Here is a 21912-nt window from a genome sequence, read left to right on the forward strand (position 1 = left end):
CTGGTAGAGGCCATCAGTGATAACTGTGATGAGATCTGACATCATTCGGAGGCAAACCAGGAAAAAAAAAAAAGGCTCAAGAGCTTGCCACAAAACTAGTTTAACATCCCTAAATAAAAATCTTGTTAAAATCTCTACATAAAAATAAAACATCTTCTTAAAACAAAACAAAAAGCTATTGAGGCATTAGACCCAGGGAATAAAAACTACCACATAACTTCCTATCCTACCCCAAAGATGATGAAATAAAGTCACACACACAAAAAGTATCTTTGGAAGATTTGAGACCTCACTAAAAATTAATGTTGTTTAATTAGAAAATGTTGAGAAATCTACTTTGCTATGTTTTAAACAGGAAAGCAGCAGTTTCCTGTTTTAATCAGGTAGCAGCAGTAAACTTCTCATTCTGTATTATTGATTCTGACAGGAGTCAACTATTTAGACCAGATGACACCTCTGACTTTGGTCAGTATCACAAGTCATTAAGAAAAACTTCTGGAGGGACTTCCCTGATGGTCCAGTGGTAAAGAATCTGCCCTCCAATGCAGGGGACACAGGTTCGATCCCTGGTCAGGGAACTAAGATCCCACATGCTGCAGGGGAACTAAGCCCACACACCACAACTACTGAGCCCATGCGCCTCAACTAGAGGGAAGCCTGCACACTGCAAGAAAGAGCCTGTGTGCCGCAACTAAGACCCGACGCAGCCAAAAATAAATAAATTAATTAATTAAATAATTATAAAAAAAGAAAAACTTCTGGACACATTGTGGGTGGATTATTGCTGGTGTTGTGAAAGAAGCTTATACTGTCAGGAGGATTTTAGCAGCAAGTATGTGTGTATATCACATCCTCAAACCAACTAAAACTGGCTTTAAAAATAAAGAAATTTACTATCTCGCGTAATAAGAAATTGGGAGGCAAGAGAGTTCAAGCCCTTAGGGGCTCGACAATGTCAGAAGGCATCCCTATTCTTTTTATCCTGTGTGCTGCCATCCTCGGCTCATTCACGATTTTGTCCTCAGGATTATCCCCCTCATCTAACAACAGGTAGAAATAAGCCACTCTTTACTAGTAGAAAATGGTCTAAGTACCTTCTCTTGTAGCTCTGCCTCAAATTCACAAGCAGTTATAAAGCAGTGGAGAGAAAAGAGCAGCCTCAGACATTATGCATAAAGAGTCCCTTTATTATAAGTAATCAAAAGTAAACAAATACTCTCTTTAAACAAAAGTTAAATATGGCTGCCCAAAATGACTAAAATAATACAATGGCCAATAGTTAAACTCTCTTCATATATTATCACTACATGTATATCGCACTCAACCTGATAACTTTTTATAGAGCGTTTCATTTTTCCTAAAAAGATATTACATTAATCACAATTTATTTAAATTATTCTGATATTACATTTATAAGAATCATCTCTTAAATATTTAAATACATTAGAATGCAACTTTGATCATTTGGGGAAATTTCCCATTTCAACTCAATGAAAAATATCCATTATATTTATCCATTATATTTTATTCTTTTTGGAGTAGGTCACCTCCAGATCTCTTGGAATATTTCATCCTTTTCTACGAAAGTGTATGCGACTCAGAAGTTCTCTGAACTTCAGTATTAAGGAGTAGTTATTCATGTTTTCTTTCCATGTTTCATAAGTCCCTCTAAATTTGTCATAATAACTTTCTTTTTTCAAGTTGAAATCTGATCCAATTTTTTTAAAATAACTGTCTTTTTTCCATATTTCTCTCCAGGAGCCTTTGAATTTTTCCAAATAACTTTCTTTTTCAGATTCTTCCTTCCATATTCCTTCTCCTTTTTTTAAGGCTATTAATTCAGCTTTAAGTAAGTTTCTGTGAATTCTCCAATAGATTTTAGAATCATAATTTAGCCCTTTAACGAGAACAGTTTTGCCAAGGCCTCTTCTCAAAATTTCTTCATTCAGACTCACACTAAAATATCTACCCTTGAATAAAAACATAACACAAGCCAATTATTTAATAAAGTTAACTAGCATACCTGTAACACTTTATTTACTTTAAAATCAGTCATTCTGCAACTTGAGTCCTCCAAATAAAAGTCAAAAGTATAAATGCAAAAGGGTCCTTAAGAGCTTAAAACAGTTAACGCTAAATCCAAGAATTTCATTACTAGAAGAGACCATTGCTCAAAGACAACTGACTCTTTTATAACATATGGTTCTCCACAGGCTCACTGGTCTCCTACCCAAAAATGTGTAGAAGCAATAAAGTACGAAAAGGGTTTTTTGCTTTTATTGTTGTCATTTGGAGGGGAAATGGAGCACACACCAGATAGGTAAAATGACAGGAGGCCACAGCAAAAGAGAAACTAAAGAAAAGTAACGAAACTAAAAAGTAGACAAACACAAAATGAAATGAATCATCACTGAACTGTTAATTTAGGTTCAGAATTCCAGTGTTGAGGAAGGCACTGGCATGTAAATACATTTTTAAAAGATGTCCCGTAAAATAATGAACATAAAAATAGTCCTGGCCTTTGAATCTTCACCCCTCAGGAAATTTCATTCACCCCTCACTGCCTAATGAAACCAGATAAATGGGATTTTTTTTTTTTTCTCGCTAATTTACAGTGTAGGAGATCCTGCTTAGCTATTTCCATAGTCCTTGTGGGATTTTAACCTAACAAGATTAATTTAAACAAAGTATTAGTAATTTTATAGCTTCATTAGACAAGTAATTCACAGTTAAATTTTTTTAATGTGAAAACTAAAGGTTTAAAGTAGGAAACATTTTCTAAGACTATCTAAAGGAATAAAGTAACCTTTTGTTCCTTTAAATGCAGTAGCTTTTGGTACATGATGATAAGCAGTTAATACAGTTTTAAAGGGCTTATCATATTTGTCTCAGTGTTTTAAATTTAATGAGCTGAACCAAAATAAAAATAATTAAAATTCAACCTCACACTACAGTAAAATTCAACAGAAGTAAATTACCGAAATATGCATAAAGCATAATTTGGTCACCTTGTAGGAAAGAGTATAAGGTAAAGACAGATAAGGTGAAGTGTGGGCTCAGGAGCCAGGAAGAGCTGGGCTTGAATACCGGTTCTTCCACTTGGTTACCCGGAGTCCCCCCTGTAAATGGGAATAAAATGATTCCATAGGGGGGTTTTGAGGATAAATAATATATACTCCTCAATTGAAAAGAGAAGTTAATATTTTTGTAAGGCCTTTGGGATCTTTTATATACTTTTGTATTATCAACTTAGTCAAGTGTAAGATGCTTCAACCAATCAGTATTGGATAATTCTTATTTTGAAAGAACTGAATGTGATCTGGACATGCAAAAATTAATGGATTTCATTAGGTGTTCTATTAATAATGCAAAAAGCTTTTAATAATTAAAATGGTTACAATTCTAATCACTTTAATGTGAGGTTATTTTTCTCTTCAGATTATTCTTGTTTGTTATATAATAAGGAACTTTAAAAATAAGAAAAATTACCCTCAATCCTGTTATAATAACATTTCAACTATTTTATTTTTCCATGTTCTTTTTTCAGTAATTGTCCACCAAAAGAAATTTGGAAGAAGGCACATCAAAGGACTCAAGACATGACAGGGCAACAGTAATGAAGCTCTAAGGCATCCCTAGTTACAGAATGGCTAATGGCCAATCATAAAGGTAAGGAACCCGAGGCAATGTCTTCAGATGACTGACTACTGATCATGAAAAGTATTTAAATATGCCCAGTAGTATTAAATATGCTCAATGTTTTTAGAATTCAAAGACTTATATGTTAAGGCATACCTATCTACAAGGTATTGGACCAGAATGAGCAATATTTACCTTCAGAAAACACCCTTGCTCTTTGTAATTTCCAGTTGACAAGTCGCACTCAACAAGTGGTTTATAATAACAAGTGTGATATAATGTCCATAAATAAATGTATAAGATACTCCTTAAACTGGCAATGTCCAAAGTCATTAATAATTTGAAGTTTTTTTACTTTTTCTTAATTTTCTAGTTTTTCTATAATAAACATATAAACATAATTTTTTCTATAATAAACAAATTTTATAGCAAAATTTATATATAAAACATCTAGTTCTCTATACATAATCACTGTGAGTAGTACTTTAAAAAGACAAAAAAATTCAGTCTCATTATATATTCAAGGTTCTGATTAATGAGGAGTTTATGTATTAAATAATAAGAATAAAATATTGCTAGTTATTTCTTCACACTACTTACCTTATTCACTAAAAGGTAGCAAAAGAGTGCTGAATTCTCCTTTCCAAGAAGTTGGAACCATACTACTTGGGAAGGTTTTAGCTCTTTTTGTAACCACACCTTCCCAGTTTCAGTGAGTTCTACTCCAGCCAACTTAACCAGCAAAGCACCACATGGCTCTTCTAAAAGGGTTAGGTAGAAAAGAGTTTTAGCTTTAATACCACGTTACAAAAGCAAATTCCAAAGTCATTTGGGCTCCAAAAAACAACTGGATATATTATGTTTATTTATAAATACCCAGACTCTCTAGATATAGATCCATTCATTTCTAGAGTCAACTTGTCTTTTAAAACAATACAAGTATGTAACAGATGGAATAATTTCAAAAACTCATTTCAGTAAGCTCCAGAACAGGATGTGGGGTTTAAACAATTTACCTTTTTTAAAAAAATCTGCCAGATTTATTTCTATGCACACATACACGTAATGCTACAAGATACGTCGTTCAATAATATAAGCTCCTACGACCAGTAGGACTGTATAAACTGTGTTTTCACTTAATGTACTGAGGATACTTTCCCATCTCAATCAGTATTAATATCAACATTATTTTTTTTATATACATTTTACAAAACTGACTTCCAGACAGGATTTTATCAATTTATTATCCAAGTAACATAGTAATAAGAAAGTTTGGGCAAACTCTTGATAAAATTTTAACCAATTAAACTTTAATAACAGGATTTTATTGTAGAAAAAGTTTATAACTTTCCATAAAGGATAATGGCTGACAAAAAAAAAAAATCTTGATGACTTTTTTTGGAAAGAAATTATACATTTAACATATGTTAAACTCTTATACAAGTAGCTGAAAGTATAAAGTTAAGTTCATTTAATTGCTAGGGAAAAAGTAATACTTGAGTTCAGGAAGATATCCTAGAAGCTTGCCACAATATTATTTGATGATAGAAAAACATTTTCTTTAGGGCATGGGTTCTTGAAACCTGTCCTAGAGTTTCAGTTAGAGAAGTATCAAAAGTTGTAAGTAGGATTATGTCCTTAGAAAAATCTGTGACACAGTAAATACACAAATTAGATTAAGGCAGGACATATAATAAAGACTAGATGAATTCAAATCATTGGTACATAATGAGTTAAGGGAAGCCTGAAGATTCTGAGGTCTCTCTTCAATCCTTTAATGCTGCCATCAACACCAGCTGTCTTCCAATAAAACAACCTCTAGTCTCTAAGACCAAAACTTTGGGGACCAAAAACATGAATCTAAGTCAACACTATCAACCTTAAGTATTAATGTCCTAATTCTTCACTTCACAAAAGGTCACTGGGATTCCTTTAAAATTAGCAATTCCCCATTAAGCATTTAAAATATGATGCGGCCAATAAAAATTTAAAAATAAATCTTCCAAGAACTAATCTACTGAATAAGGTTAGTTATATCCATCATATATTTTTGCCCAAACAGTTGAGGTTTTTTTGAAAAAGGAGATGCAACTTTTAATGCTTATGATGTCTAATTTTAGCTTTGTGTGAATCCCTCTATCTTACCAGCTCTTCAACAAATCTTTTATGCACATATTTTAAAAAAGCCTAATTCATACTGGATTGGATGACACAGATAATGCCAAAGGTTATAAGGGGACAGCAACATGGGCTCCAGTGGAAGAGCCCAAGAGCAGGACTTGGGTTTTGCAGAATGAACAGAGAGGCAGGAGGAGGAGGAGGAAGTGAGTATATCAAGTAAGGGAAAGACCATGGGCACCTGGAGAAAACTGCAGACACAAGATGAATACTGAAGCAAATCACCACTAAGGGGTCTGTTATATTTCTGTTCCATCAGATGGGTCGGAAACTTCATGACTAAATATTCTTAAGGTTTTTATAAAGATAGTACATGATAGAAAAACAACTGATTTATACCCTCGATTTAGAAAACATTATAAGTGAATTCATGACAATGGACAATTTCACGAGACAGGAGTATCACATATGTCAAAGATTATTTTTTACCATCCGGGATAGGAGAAGCTTTGAGTAATATCCTCACTAGACTGAAGGTTTTGTGACTACTGTAGGATCACATCCACTGTTTGCCACTATATACTGAGACTGTGACAAAACAGCAGGCATTCAGTAAACATTTATTGAAGATATTAAGTGTCCTAAGAGTTTCGCTTCATAAAAATTTTCAGCTCTGTGTGTGTTTGCCTCCTCATCATACACACCAAAGATAAGATCATGGAAGGAAGGGATATCACAGAATAGTCATGAGGAAGGAGTCTTGGAAATATTATAATTCTCTTCTTTGATGGTGGTGGAAACCATAACCCAAAACTAGAAACAGAACACAAGCTCTCCATGCCAATACACATTCTACTACACCACACAGACTCTACTCTGATGCAGTTATCTGAGCTAAATCTTTTTGGTTAGAATGGCCTTAACTTGGGGAGCCTGAATCTTAGCCCTCCTTACAATAAAATCAAAAGTCCATCCCTGGGACTTCCCTGGTGGCGCAGTGGTTAAGAACCTGCCTGCCAATGCGGGGGACACGGGTTTGATCCCAGGAAGATCCCACATGCCGCGGAGCAACTAAGCCCATGTGCCACAACTACTGAGCCTGTGCGCCACAACTACTGAAGCCTGCACTCCCCAGAGCCCATGTGCTGCAACTATTGAACACATGCACCACAACTACTGAAGCCCACATGCTCTAGGGCCCACATGCCACAACTACTGAGCCCGTGTGCTGCAACTACTGAAGCCTGCGCACCTAGAGCCTGTGCTCCGCAACAGGAGAAGCCACCGCAATGAGAAGCCCGCGCACCGCAATGAAGAGTAGCCCCTGCTCGCCACAACTAGAGAAAGCCTGAGTGCAGCGACAAAGACCAACGCAGCCAAAAAAAATTAATTAATTAAAAAAATAAAAAATTAAAAAAAATAAAAGTCCATCTCTACCCTACAGGCCAGATAGTAAAAATAGTGAAAGGAACATAAGGAGCTTTCAATTAACAGCTATTTTTAAATGAAAAAGATTATGCTGTAACATCTTATTATATTATTCAAAATAATGCTTGGAAAGCAACCTTCTAGTTCTACAGCCATTTTATAAGTAAATAGGTTTAACTAATGAAAATGCAAAATGATCTCTTTAACATCAACAATTTATGTCAGTTACAAAAAGTATTAACACTACCATGACATTTGTACTGGTTACCATCTGTTGGGATGAATAAGACATGTCTGTTTCTTTAACTTTTGCATCTCTATACATAAAGTTGTGGACTGGGTAGCAGAAAATCTGTTTTCTACCTTTGATTTCATCAACTGTTAGGTAGGTGGCTTCATACATGGCCTTTAACCTCTATAGAAAATATTTAAATAAGTGGGGGAGAAAAGTAAGTTTCCTTTCAGCTCTAAAATTTTGATTGTTTGTACCAACTTGATCAACATTTTTATTTGATGTGAAACCCATTAATAACAATATGTGTATATGGCAGTTAGAGTGCTGTGGCATTGCTCGACTTCCAGGGCAGATTCCCACTGAGCACCATCCCTGGAGCTGCGCGATGTACAGCCTGGACAATCACAAGTGATGACCTTGCTGTCTAAGCACTAAAGAATCATCACTATTTCAGACAGGAGAGATTTAAATTATTGCAGCATTATTACAACAACTGAGAAGGTAGAGGACTTATGAAGTATAAACCACGCTTAGAGCTGAAATGGCCAACAAATAAACATCTCAGGTATCTTTCTTTAGGGAACAATACTGTTTGATTTGTTAAAGAAGTCAATCATGTCAGGTATGTTTGGGAAAAAAAAAAATCAATCTTATTCCTTTGCAGCCCTATCTAATTGAACAGAGTGATATTCATTCATCTGAGGCTAAAGAAATAAGAACCCCTTTCTTCAAAACAGTAAAATAATATTAAGACGATCTTTAAATATAACTCAGTTAATTCATTTGACAAATTTTGCCAAGTCTCTGTTGGCTAACAATTATTTTTCTAGGGACTGTGAATAATGAGATAGATAAGAAAAGTTCCCTGCCCACCAGGGGCTCACAGTTTAATAGAAGGATATAAACCTAGATATATAATTAACAGGAAAATGTGTTTCAGTACTGTAATTGCAGTGTGTATAAATTGCTTGGGGGATAGGAAAGAAAGAGGCTAATTCTGCTTGGGAGTTAAGGAGAGCTTCACAGAAGAGCTGACATTTGAGCTAGATCCTAAAGAATCCATAGGAGCCAAGTCACTCTGGGCAAAGAACTATGCCCAGGGCATGAGAACACATGGAAGCAGCAGGCATGTCTGTGTGGCTGGGGGCTTTGCCATGAAGCAGGGAGAAATGGGAATTGCAGCAGCAAAGCTATGGTCTCTGCCCAGCTCTCCAGCCTCCTTTGGTGTCTCTTGTCCCCTTCTTCCCTATGCCCCGGCCAGACGAGCCTTCACGTCACGTGCTTACCAAAAGAGCCAACTCATCCCCACGCATATTCTTCCTAGCCAGCCCCCTTCCATTCTTCGGGTATCTGATTAAATAGCAACTCCTCAGTGAGGCCTTCTCTGACCACCATATATGTAGGTTCACCCTTCACACAGCCTCCAATAATTCTCATCCTATACCCTGATCCTTTTCTTCATAGCTCTTAGGACAATTTTTCATTTGTTTGTTGCCCATCTTCCACCTGTACTATAAGCTCCAAGGGGTAGAGTGGTCTTGTTTATTTCACTCCGCACGTACGGCTAGCATAGGACCTAGAACATAACATGTGCTCAATATTTGTGGAATAAATGCTTGAATGCCTGAATGAACCACTGAGTGGTTGAATGAGAAAAGGAGGGAAGGAAGAAAAGAAATCTGGAGCCAAATTAAATAGTTCCTGTATATAAGTCAAGAATTTGGACTTTCCCTCATAGACGATGGAGAGTTACTAAAAATTAAAATGACTTTTTTTTGCTGTTTTTAAAATAACTTCTAATAACGGAACATTAAAATAGTTATTTAGTGTTATTATTTTTGCACCTTACTTACTTCTCCATGAAGATGTAATAGGTAAAGTAATGGGAATATGTTCAATCTCTAAACCATTCTCGGTTATTCGGCGCAGTCGTCCTCGTAGTTTAACATTCCTTCTTATAAATTCTACTGGAATATCTGAAGAGCTTGTGAATTTTGATGTCTGTTGATTTACAAGGAGAAAAATATAACATTTTATTACCATTTTCATATTAAAATTAAGCATGTTAAATTCTCTAAACATTTTAAAGAAGATATAACCACTGAACATTTTTAATTTGGTTCTTAATTTTGTATTAAAATTTTAATAAGATTTAACAGAAAGTGTTTATGGGAACATTATTTAGAAATCTTTAGTCATTATTTTAGTATTTCAAGCTACTATATAGAGAACATTAAACAGACTCCTAACTTCTAAAAGCTTACATACTCGAAATATGACACAATCCATCAAAAAGCAGTGAGTCTGAACATGGCACCACACAAATCTGGCTAAACAGTCACTATCCTATACTATAGATGCACCATCTATTCATGCAGGTACTGCTGGGAGAACCTAACCAAAACTGAGGCAAGTTAAATTTGACTACTAATCAACAAGGTTTTTTCCTTATTTTTTATCTCATAGGAGAAAAAGGCCCCTCCCAAAAGGCCAACATTAGGAATTTACTTAAATACCTAACACCTTGGAGTTAGTCAACATTTTATACCTGTGTCTTCCATATCAACAGTACTATAGAGACAAGCTTAATTCATAATCATGGCTGGGTGAGAGCCTCATACAGGCAGAAGGATAAATGAGTACCCAACTTCCTAGATAGTAAAGTTGGTCTAAACATTAAAAAAATTTTTTTCAAACAAGAAAAATATTGTAGCAGATAAATCCAGAATGTGGAACATTAAAAATGGGATAAATGACTTGGTTACTCTAACAAATCAATGGTGTAAAGGGGAAAAAATGGGGGTGGGGGTCTAGACTGTTATAAAATAAATGAGTCATAAGAGATATAACAAACAAACGCAATATATGGACCATGTGAATCCTGATTTGAACAGATCATCTATTGAAAAAAGACACCACTGAGACAATCAAGGAACTCTTAATATGGTCTGGGTATTAGATGATGCTAAGGGGTTGTTAATTATCTTAGATGTGATAATGTTCTAGGACAGACGGACACTGTGAGTCTCTTGATGCGGCACAACAGGAAGCAGTATACACCGTCACCTTCTTGTTCACACTAAATCTACCAAGGAAACACAAATCCAGACTGTGGGACATTCTCTAAGACAAGTGGTTTGGGCTCTTCAAAAATGGCAGTGTCATGACAGACAAAAATTAAACATAAAGATAAAGTGGGACTAAAAGTTTAGATTAAAGGAGACTAAAGAGACATGACAACTAAATACAGTGTGTGACCCTGGACTGAACCTTAGACTGGGGAAAAAAACAGCTACAAAGGATATTTTCAGAAGATAAATATGAATATGAACTGGATTTTAGATATTACTGCAAAAATGTTAAATTTATTAGCTGTGATATTAATGTGACTATGTAGGAAAATATCCCTGCTCTTAGGAAGCACACTATGAAGTCCTTATGGGACAAGTTCCATCATGTCTGCAACTTGCTTTCAAATGGTTTCACTGAGGGAGAGAGAGAAAGCGCAACCATGGAAAAATGTTAACAACTGGTGAATCTAGATAAAAAGGAGGTGACTGCTTCTTCTGGAGAAAACACTGTGAGGAAAAAGACTCTGACGGTATGTACTGTCAGCATTCGGTCAAGAACGTGGAATATGCAGAATGTAAACAAAAGGGAAGAGAAATCCTAAATCAAACACACATGAAAAGTTTGAGTGAGTCACCTGACAGAAGTTGTCTACGAAAAGTTTATGGGTAAGACAGAGAAATGTGGGCTAAACATCCATGCAGATGGCTCCCAGTATGGTTCTGGGACATCGCTAGGGTAGCACTGATGAGTTAATGTCAGTGGGAGGGGCACTCTAGGAGTAAGTAAGCCACGGGGCTCTGACCTGGATCCTCTCCTGTTTAGTATGATCACCAGTGACTTGAATGCGAGCATAAGGATCGAACATCAGCAGGTCTGATGCTTGGAAGGGTATGAATACTAAGTCAGAGTTAGTATTTAAAAAGATCCTGACAATTAGAATGAATGGCTACAACATAAAAGTCTGCCCCTGTATTCTCCCAAACTAAAGGATCAAGAGAATAAAGTAGCATGTATGAAAAAGATTTACAGGTTTTAGTTAGCTGTGAACTCAAAATGAGTGAAAGTGTGATAAGGCTGCCAAAAACAAAAAGTGCAAACTCCCTCTCCTCTTTGCCCACCCCCTCACCACTCCCCTCTGCAAAGTTCCACCCAAAGCAACATTATTAGGAGCAGGATCCAGAACAAGAGAGGTGAGGGAGAGAATACTCTAAATCAGGCTCTAAGTGGAATCTATCAGGCTGTTCTGGGTGTCATATTTCATAAAAGACTTCATCGAACTGCAACAAAGCCAGAAGAGGAGAAAAAAGATGGTAAAGAGCCTGGAAACTCCATCACATGAGAAAACCAAGAGTATTTTGCACAAGGAAGGCAAGACTTAGAAGGAGTAGAGAGGGACGTTAAAGATGTCTTCAACTACTAAAGGTCCATCCTTTAAATTCTGAGGTGTTTTCATTAAAGGATACACATAAAAGGGCAAAAGTGTGCCTTGATGCTTGGAGTTTTGGAAGTTATTAAGGAGCTAGGGGAGGAAATGGAAAAACGTAGACCCCAATGTTCTACTTTCAAGAAGCTCACAGTCTATGTGAAGAACCTCTAAAGGCAGATCCCACTGCATCTACCTCATGATGGGAGGAATCCAATAATCCCTCAACAGCCAAAAGTTCAGTGCAGCATTTCTGTGACACAGAAGGCATTATCTGGAAGAGGAAAAGACAATATGCATAAAACCAGAAAACAACTATAGAGCAACACGTGAATAGGTTTAATATAAAGTGTAAGTGCTAAAGGGTCAAAATGGAAAGGATAGGAACACCTGAGGAAGACATCTTTCAACAAAAAAATCCTGAGTTTGTGATAAACACAGCCTGCTCTCCGGAGCAGGCAGAAAGATGATCCCACTAACAAGGGTGCTATGCCCAAGCTTCAGAGGGTGAAGGGCGTGTCCTAAAGGCAAACAGACAAAAGCTGGAAGCATCGCAGTGAAGAGAAAATAATAAGGGTTTTAAATTCAGGAAGATGTCATATGAAATCCAGTTCTGCCATGTACTAGCCGGATGATCTTGTGAGGGTTATTTCTTTGACCATCCATCTCCTCATCTATAAAAGTTAGGCATAAGAATACCTCTATCACAGAATTATTTTACCTATTAAATGAAATTATATATATAAAGTGCTCAGCACAGTACCGAACTTAATAATCTTTTTTATTTTTTAAATACGAAATTTGGAATTGTCAATCTGTAATTGAAAGAATATGAGAAACTGATAAACTCTCAGAGGGAAGAAGAAGGAGAGAAAACCAGCAATCCAAAAAGAAAGCTGGAGAGGTATTATCAAGGCTCCTTGTGGCAAGATATCAATGCAACATCCGTTCCCAAACCCCTTCTCCCTTGCCAACATGCTCTGTATGGGGTGGAAAAGCTAAATGGCCACTTGCCCAGCCTACTTTCCCCAGCTAGAGGTGGCCATGTGACAAAAGGATGTGAGCAAAGGTCTACAGAGGGCTTCCGGGAACGTTTTTGCTTTTTGCATAAAAGGAAAAGATGCGGCTAGCACCTTCCTTCCTTTTTCCTCTCCTCCTGCCTTGAGCAGCCTGCTATAGCAGCCATCTGTGCCATGAGGAAAGGCAAGGAAAATCAGACAGTCCTAAATTCTATGTTACTGAGCCAGGGAAGCAACGCTAGCAGCCTCTAACCTCCAAACTTCTTGTGACATGAGAAAAATCAACTTTTTAATTGGTTAAGCCACTGTTGATTCGGGTTTCTCTTATTTCTAGCTAAACCTCTCCAACTGTTCTATAACAGAGTTTTTATCCACTAATGTTCCAATGTTCTTTTTCTCTTCCTTAGTCTGCTCTTCTCATCACTATTATCAAAAACCATAAAATCTAAGAAAAAGACACCAAACTTAAGTCTAAAATAAATAACCTCATAACTATATATATATATATATATATATATATATATATATATATATATATATCTCATTGAATAATTTGCATAAGTTAATGATGTACCTAACATAAGCAGGATTAGGACATGAAAGTCAATGAGAAAAAAAAAAAAAAGAATGAAAGTCAGTGAGAATAAAAGTGAAAATAATAAACAGTAACACACTCTGCTTTTAATATTACCAAAGTGAAGTACTGAACTATATACTAAAAATAACAAAAAACTTAAAATGATCTCTAATTGATTCATGTGTTTTTTTAAGGGCTAACAAGAGAAATGATCCCTCAGCACTATTTTCCCCTAAACTCTTAATCAGATAATTTAATATTTTGGCAATTTTGGAAACTTCAAAATACAGATATGTCATGGAATGTAGAGATATAAGAAAATGAAAAAAGTAGAACGAAAAGAACTAAAGTTTCAAAAGCTCCATTCTAGAAAAATATACATAGGCTAAAAATCAATGACTTACAAAATCATGGAGGTGTTATAAGAAAGAGCCTATTAAATATAAGGTTAAAAATGAGTTCAAGCCCCCCCACCCCAAAAAAGACAGCCACTTCAGTAAATGGTGTTGGGAAAACCTGACAGCTACATGTCAAAGAATGAAACTGGACTACACTCCATGCACAAAAATAAATTCAAAATGGATTAAAGACTTAAACGTAAGGCCTGAAACCATAAACCTTCTAGAATAAAACACAGGCAGTATGCTCTTTGCCATCAGTCTTATATTTTTTTGGATATGCCTCCTCAGGCAAAGGAAACAAAAGTGAAAATAAACAAATGGGACATCAAACTAAAAAGCTTTTGCACGGTGAAGGAAACTATCAACAAAACAAATAGGCAGCCTACTGAATGGGAGAAGATATTTACAAATGATATATCCAATAAGGGCTTAATTTCCAAAATATACAAAGAATTTATACAATTCAGCATCAAAAAAACAAACAACCCGATTAAAATACGGGCAGAAGACCTAAAGATACATTTTTCCAATGTATACCAAAGACGGTATACAGATGGCCAACAGGCACACGAAAAGATGCTCAACATCACTAATCATCAGGGAAATGCAAATCAAAACCACAATGAGATAACCCCTCACACTTGTCCCAACTGCTATTATCAAAAAGACAACAAATAACAAGTGTTGGTGAGGGTGTGGAGAAAAGGGAACCCTCATGTACTGTTGGTGGGAATGTAAATTGGTGCTGCCACTATGCAGAATAGTATGGAGGTTCCTCAAAAAATTAAAAATACAACTACCATATGATCAAGCAATTCCACTCCTGGGTATTTGTCCAAAGAAAATGAAAACACTAATTTGAAAAGATGTACGTACCCACATGTTCACTGCAGCATCATTTACAGTGGCCAAGATATGGAAGCAACCTAAATGCCTATCGATAGATGAATGGATAAAGAAGATGTGGTATGTATATATACAATGGAATATTACTCAGCCATAAAAAAGAATGGAATCTTGCCACTTGCAACAACATGGATGGACCTAGAGGGTATTATGCTAAATGAATAAGTCAGACAGAGAAAGACAAGTACTGTATGATTTCACTTATACGTGGACTCTGAAAAATAAATGAACAAATGCAACAAAACAGAAACACAGTCATACATGCAGAGAACAAACAGGTGGTTGCCAGAGGGGAGGGGAGGGAGGGAAGGAAAGAAATAGGTAAGGGAAATAAGACTAGGGGATAAACTTCTAGTTACAAAATAAATGAGTCACAGGTATGAAGTGTACAGCATGGGGAATTTAGTCAGTAATTATGCAATACCTTTGTATGGTGACATGGTAACTAGACTCGTTCGTGGTGATCATTTTGAAACGTATTGAAATATCAAATCACTACGTTGTGTAACAGGAAGTAACATAGTGTTGTAGGTCAATTTTACTTCAAAAACAAACTCATACAAAAAAAGATCAGATTTGCGGTTAGGAGAGGTGGGGGTAGGGGAAGGGGGAACTTGGAAGGTACAAACTTCTAGTTATAAGATAAATAAGTACTAGGGATGTAATGTTCAACATGATTAATATAATGAACACTGCTGTAAGTTATCTATGAAAGTGGTTGAGAGAGGAAATTCTAAGACTTCTCATCACAAGGAAAAAAAATTTTTTTCTATTTATTTAATTTCGTATCTATGTGAGATGATGGATGTTCACTAAATTTACTGTGGTGATCATTTCATGAGGTGTGTAAGTCAAATCATTATGCTGTACATCTTAAACTTACACTTTCACTGTATGTCAATTACCTCTCAGTTTAAAAAGATGAGTGCAAGGCACTAAAACAAAAAGAAGGGAAAAGAGAGACAAAAGTTTTGAAATTGGTGTCTGGGTGAAAAGGCAACAGTTGGAAAAGATATAGTATGATAAAGTAATGGGGTGTAGTCAATGATAATACAAAACAATATAGAGATAAGTGTAGGAAATAAATATTTATAGAAGCAATATATCCATCGCAGTTGGATGACACATGACACTGACACTGAACATGACACTGAAATTACATCCTATGATAACAATAAGGTGTATTAAAAAATACTTGTAAATCTTGAATTATCAAATGGATTTCCACAATGTCTATTATTAATACATTATTGAAAGGGCAAAAAAATACACTAAATAAAAGCATAAATTATTTAGTTCTAAGGGACATAATTCAACGGCGATTTAAATTTAATACCACCATAGGAAACACTTTTGACTGTTTTCAACATCTGAAATGCAAATTTAGTGTTTACACTATTCTAGCAAATTAAATCCTTTTCAGATTCCTTTTTAAGCAGGAAGAAAAATGATTATGGAAATACAGGCTGTGCAATTACTTTCCATAAAATCGTGTGTATGTTACTTTTAAACCAATATCTTAAAATATGTTCATTGTTCTAAAATACTATTTAAAAGCTTCTAATATGAATAACAAAATGATACACTGCTTGAGATATCATCTTTTCTCATTTGAAGTGAGAAAAATTAACTGTCTGGTGCTTATCATAATGTCTTCTTCATTTTTTTAACTTACCAGTCGAACACTTCTTAGAAGTAACATTACTCCAGCTATGGCCATTACGGTGCTGATGTTCTTCAAAAAGAGATTTAATGATTAATCCTAAGTATTATTCACAATAGTGAAAGTACTAATTAGAAGGCAGAAAAAAAAATCCTCCCTGTACCTAACTGCCCAAATAAGGCATATCCTTCAACTAAAGGTCTACTTCTTCCAAAAAAACTAACTGCCCACCCGCCCATTAATCTTCCCCTTTTTCTCCAACCAAACTGGCACACACAGTAATTATATACATAATATGGTACTGCTCTCTATTGATTGTATTGCTTTAACCATGAGTTCCCTGAATGCATGAATTAGTCTAATACTTCTTCTGCAAGGCCCACAGGAACTCCATAACCCTGAGTCTGCAGGCAGAATTTAAGTATCTGGTAGAAAACTTTATCACCAAAACCTTAAAATATAGCACTTGGGAAATACATGTTGCAAACAGTTGGGGAAAACTTAGCGATGCCTTTAAAGTGCTTCGTTTAAACTGAAACAGACCTAAAGGAGTTTAATTAACTAATAAGGATCCTGTAATTCCCTCAACAGTGGTAATCTAACATGCTTTCCTTCAATAAATACAACTAAGCATATAAGAGATGAAGTTGAAAATATACACAAGGGTACATTCTGTGATTGGATTATTTGGAATGAAATATCCATGTGCTAACTTAACACTGTTTCCTCCCCAATGCTGATGAGGTTATTTTTTTAAGTTGTAATAACCAATGCATCTCTTCCTGCTTAACTGGAAGAACCAAGGCCTTGTCAATTAACATACATGTGTATGTATATTCACATATATATATACTGTATTAATGCTACAAATATTTATCGAGCACTTACTAAGTGGTAGTTACTACTCTAAGGACTGAGCTGCACTGGTGAATGAAAACAGACATGGTCCTGGCTCTTGTGTTGCTTGGCTGCAAAGTATTTGCAAAGCTGATGATCCTACTCAACTTTCCAGCGGAATTCAACGAAGTTCATCATTCCATCTGAAAACACTCTCCACTTGGCTTCCAGGACACCTGGTTTTCCTGATTTTCCTCCTCCTCCCTGTCTGTTCCTTCCTAGTCTTTGCTGACCTCCTTTTCATGCCCCAAATTCTAAATGTTAGAAAGGCCCCCAGGTCTCGGTTCTAGGGCTTCTTCAGGAGCTTTTCTGACTGGCTCCAAGACGTCATCCAAGCTTTAAATACTACTCAAGGTTTATGCAGCCCATTCCCAAAGTTATATGCCCAGTTCTGATTTCCCTTCAATACATGACTCCTGTCTCCAGTTGCCTAGAACATCTACAGCTACGTTTAGAAGTCTAATGACCATCTTCAAGTTCACATATCTCCATTTAGAGGTCTCATGGGCATCCTCAAGTTCACACGTGCAAAAAGCTCCCTAGATTTCCCTAACAATTCATTTATCCCAACTCCTCTATGTCATCAATTTCCAACACCATTCACGAAGCAGGCAGCCCCCTTTATTCCTCTCTTTGTTAGAAAGAAAGGAATCACCACAATCCTCTCTCGTCTAGTCGCCGAAGATGCAGCCCTCCTCCCCGACCCCCACCCCCGCCCTTTATTGGAACTCGTGGCCTCTCACTGCATTAAAGAAACGAACTCCTCCGCTCTCCGCAGGCCTATGGAGTTACGTGCCCTGCTTTGGTCTCTGCCCGGCCCTCCCCAACTGCCCCCGCGGCCCCGCACACGCTGCCCTGACCGGGCGGCCCTCGAGCTGCTCCCCCGGGGCCCTCCATGCCTCCCCGGCCCGGCGGGTCCGCTGCCCGGGCCTCCCCAGGACGCGTCTCCCTCAGGCTCAGCCGCGCAGCCCGCGCCCACCACCTGCCCGACCGGCGGGTCTGCGGTACCCGGACGAGACGCAGGTGGTCGTCTGCCCATTGCGAGATCCACGCCACCACGTTGGGCGCTGCTCGGTCCCGGTCCGGCGGCGAGGTGCCGGCGGCCGCGGGCCGCCCCGCCATGTTGCCGACCTCCCGCGAGCCCGCGCCGCCTCTTTGACCGGGCGACAGGGGGCGCCGCTCTCCGCGAGCGGGCGGACGTGTTCGCGCTCCTCCGGCTGGAGGGAAGCTGTCCGAGCCGACCGCCGGGTCCCCTTTTCCGCAGCCTAGGAGTGGCCGGGGGCAGGCCTCCCAACCCGTAAAGAGATATCTTCACAGTGACCCCAGCATTTATGCAGGGTTTTCCCACAGCGCAGGAGATCTCTGTGGTACGGGGACAGGAGCTGCAGAATTCCAGGCCATGCTGATGGGAGATGATCACTTTCAACTCGCTTAACTCACATCAGTGTGGGTAGCATGTGCCACGCAAGAAAGAAAACTGAAGTAGATCATTCCTTCCACCTGCTCCCAAATATAACAAGATGCGTATTTCTTATAGTTGAATTGTTGCTTCCTAAGCCAAATATCAGATGCTCTAAATCTTTGAACTGTTAATTGATTAAATGTAGGGAGCTGACATATTCCAAAAATCAATACATGGATATTAACTTACTGTGGTAATCATTTTGCAATACATGCTTATATCAAATCATTATGGTGTACACCTAAAACTATGAAATGTTATGTCAATTATATATCAATAAAAAATCAATAGTGTATTTTAAAACAAACAAAAATAAGTCACAGTACAGTGCAAATTATATAATATTTATGTAAAAAAAATTATGTGCCTGAACCGTGAAAAGCTGTGCAAGAAACCTGTAACAGGGATTACCGCTGGGAGGAAGGATTTGGGGGTAGGAATGGGAGGGAGGTTTCACTATCTGCCGGCTCTAATAGAACATTTTGCAATGACAGAAATGTTCTGTATCTGCACTGTCCAGTTTCATAGGTAATAGCCACATGTGGCTATTGTGTGCTTGAGATATAGCTAGTGCAACTAAGGAACTGAATTTTTAATTTTATTAATTTTGATTAATTTAAATCATCACAACTGGCTAGTGGCTATCGTATTGGACAGTTTTGTTTTACCGTATGCATATATTCCCTTTAAAAGTCAAAATAGAGTATGCTGTATTCCTAATAACACATATTATAAGGATTGCTTCAAGGAATGTATTGTCTGAGTACTGTAGTCAATGCAAAGTAAATACAATAGCTAACACTTAGATCTTGCTTACTATGTGCCAGGCGCCGTCCTAAATACTTTTCATATATTAACACCTTTGATCCTCATAGCAACTTTATGAAGTAGACACTATTATTCATCTCAGTTTTAAAGAGGAAGTATTTACAGAGTGATTAAGCCAGTAGCCAAGGTCCCCCAGCCAGAAAGTGGTGAGCTGGGACGTAGTGCTGGGATTCAACTCAGCCAGCTGGCTCTGTCTGTGCACTTAACCACAACACTGACTCCCACAAAGGCAATCAGCTAAATCACATAAATGCTTATAAATTTCCAGTGAAGGTACAACCCAAATGATATTGGGGAAAATCCAAAAAAAAGATACACTACAACCAAAATCTTTAATCACTATTTCAAATAAAAACAAAAGTTCTGTATATTAATAGATTTTGAATAGCTTTAGTTAATAAATGAAAAAATAAGATTTGGGGCAATTATGTGTCTAATTCTGCTTCCTTGGCTTTTCCAATGTCCTGTATCTCTTACCTCCTTTCTGCTCCCACACGCACTGTCCTAGTTGAAGATAACTAGTCTGTTCTCCCTACTTTCCATCCCAGTCTTTTTTTCTATACCCCAGATATCAGCCACCTGGGTGTCTCTAAGACTTCTCAAAAGGTCCTTCTCAATAATATTTCAGCATCATCCCACTAACCAGTGATGTGGGAAGTATAGTGCCTGCCCCAGGATTTCTGCAGATTAACCAGCAATTTAATATTCTCCTGGGGTAGCTCCACCAAGGAAGCCTGCTCCTTTTACTGCTGGTGACCTCTGAGAACTCACTGGATATGTTACTTAGGCGAGTAGAGAGGTAGGCACAAAAAGGCACACTTAGATTCTCTGCCCATCCCTTAATTTCCCACAATACCACAGACACAAAGACTGTGTCTATAATGACTTTTTGAGGAAAGTTTGATATTAACTAGGTACAATTACATTTTTAAAAAATCAACTAGATATTAAAGTGAATGTTCCTAGAATCCAAAGAAAAAGGGGAAAAAAATTGAATGGGACCACTTACAAAAACCCCCCAGTTTCTATCCTTGGCTTCTGAAATCAGGAAATGAGGTAGTAAAACTCTGAAATGTTTGCCTCCTGGGGTTATCACTACAGTCCTTAGCTCTTATTAAATTTACATGCACTGTTTACTTTCACTTCAGGGCATTAATCTGGCAATTAAGTCTATGTAAGGAATTTCTGGCAGATCATTGCAAATTATATACAGACAAAATCTTTAATATATTAATATATATCCCTAATTTTAGCCTTTGCGGTAGAACCATATTTATTTTATTGAGCTCTTTTGTTGGCCAAGAACAGAGATTTACTTTGTCTACCTCAAATAAAAGAAATCAGGAATTCTCTTACTGCGGTTGGTATGTAGATTATGCAATGAACAGAGACTGCTGGAAAATGTGACAAGATCATGAAGATAATATGGATTTTATCACTTAGGGGAAGCAATTTACTCTAAAGAAGAGTTCATAATTTCTGATTGCATTTTGGAAGAACACTATAATATCTGTAGTGAGGAATACAGACATAGTAGAACTGAGAGTAAGAAGAACCATCAGAAGGCTATTGCACAATCCTAGATTGATAAGCACCTCAAAAAATACTATGATATTCACCATGAGGAGTATGAGTTTTAATAACAAAATTCCAACTCATAATTTTTTTTCTTATTTTTATCAGGACTGGAATAATGAAGAGTGTACCATTAGATTTTTTTACAGTAATAAATGTTAATTTTTAAAAAGAAAACTATTATCTTCATCCTGCCTTCTCCAGAACTTTGTCCTACAAATTTCCCCCTTTCTCCTTTGCACCCTTAATGGGTTCATTTCCCTGGCTCACTCACTGAACTCAAGAGAATGCTCAAGTCTCAATTCCTTCGGAAAAAAATGTTTGAAACAAGTCCCTATTTACACTCATACTACCATCTTCTGATTAAAACTGCCTTCTCTTTCAAAGCTGCTCCCCCATCCACATTTCCTACATCATCTACACTCAAAAGTTCATGTCCTTGCTTCCTATAGTATCCAACTGTCCTTGCAATTCATCTTCACAAACGCTGGAATCAATTTCCTCTTTAATATTACTATTCTAGTTTGGTCCCTGTCTATTCTGAAGGCCTTTAACTGATCTCTCCTCCAATTTCATTTTATTAGAAATTGGCAAAAAAGAAAAGAAAAACATCACTAATAAACCAATGCTTATAGACTGCAAAATCTTACCTTTTGCATTCTCTGACTA

At 37.1% G+C, this 21912-nt stretch overlaps 1 protein-coding gene across 3 annotated transcripts; it reads right to left on the reverse strand.

Annotated features, from left to right (window-relative positions):
* Window positions 1-1166: 1166 nt before the first annotated feature.
* C6H3orf33 (chromosome 6 C3orf33 homolog) lies at window positions 1167-18519 on the reverse strand. Of its 3 annotated transcripts, none has more exons than XM_068547371.1 (6): window positions 18387-18519; window positions 16494-16553; window positions 12112-12189; window positions 9274-9421; window positions 4240-4400; window positions 1167-1970 (listed from the first exon to the last, which is right to left on the reverse strand). In XM_068547371.1, the coding sequence occupies exons 1-6, from the start codon at window positions 18498-18500 to the stop codon at window positions 1569-1571; spliced, it is 963 nt and encodes a 320-aa protein (XP_068403472.1). In that variant the 5' UTR covers window positions 18501-18519; the 3' UTR covers window positions 1167-1568. The 3 variants fall into 3 exon arrangements, with proteins under 3 accessions (XP_068403472.1, XP_068403474.1, XP_068403473.1); XM_068547373.1 differs by having other exon boundaries at window positions 16494-16580; window positions 18387-18471; XM_068547372.1 differs by lacking the exon at window positions 12112-12189.
* Window positions 18520-21912: the final 3393 nt, after the last annotated feature.

Source organism: Eschrichtius robustus, chromosome 6 (genome assembly GCF_028021215.1).
Source record: "Eschrichtius robustus isolate mEscRob2 chromosome 6, mEscRob2.pri, whole genome shotgun sequence".
Lineage (NCBI taxonomy): Eukaryota > Metazoa > Chordata > Mammalia > Artiodactyla > Eschrichtiidae > Eschrichtius > Eschrichtius robustus.

Coding starts and splice junctions, on each gene's coding strand:
- C6H3orf33 (XM_068547371.1), bottom strand. CDS start 18,500: ATGGCGGGGCGGCCCGCGGCCGCCGGCACCTCGCCGCCGGACCGGGAC. Junction 4,401..9,273: donor TATTACATCTTCATGGAGAA/GTAAGTAAGGTG, acceptor TAACCCTTTTAG/AAGAGCCATGTGGTGCTTTG. Junction 1,971..4,239: donor GCTACCTTTTAGTGAATAAG/GTAAGTAGTGTG, acceptor TTTTTATTCAAG/GGTAGATATTTTAGTGTGAG.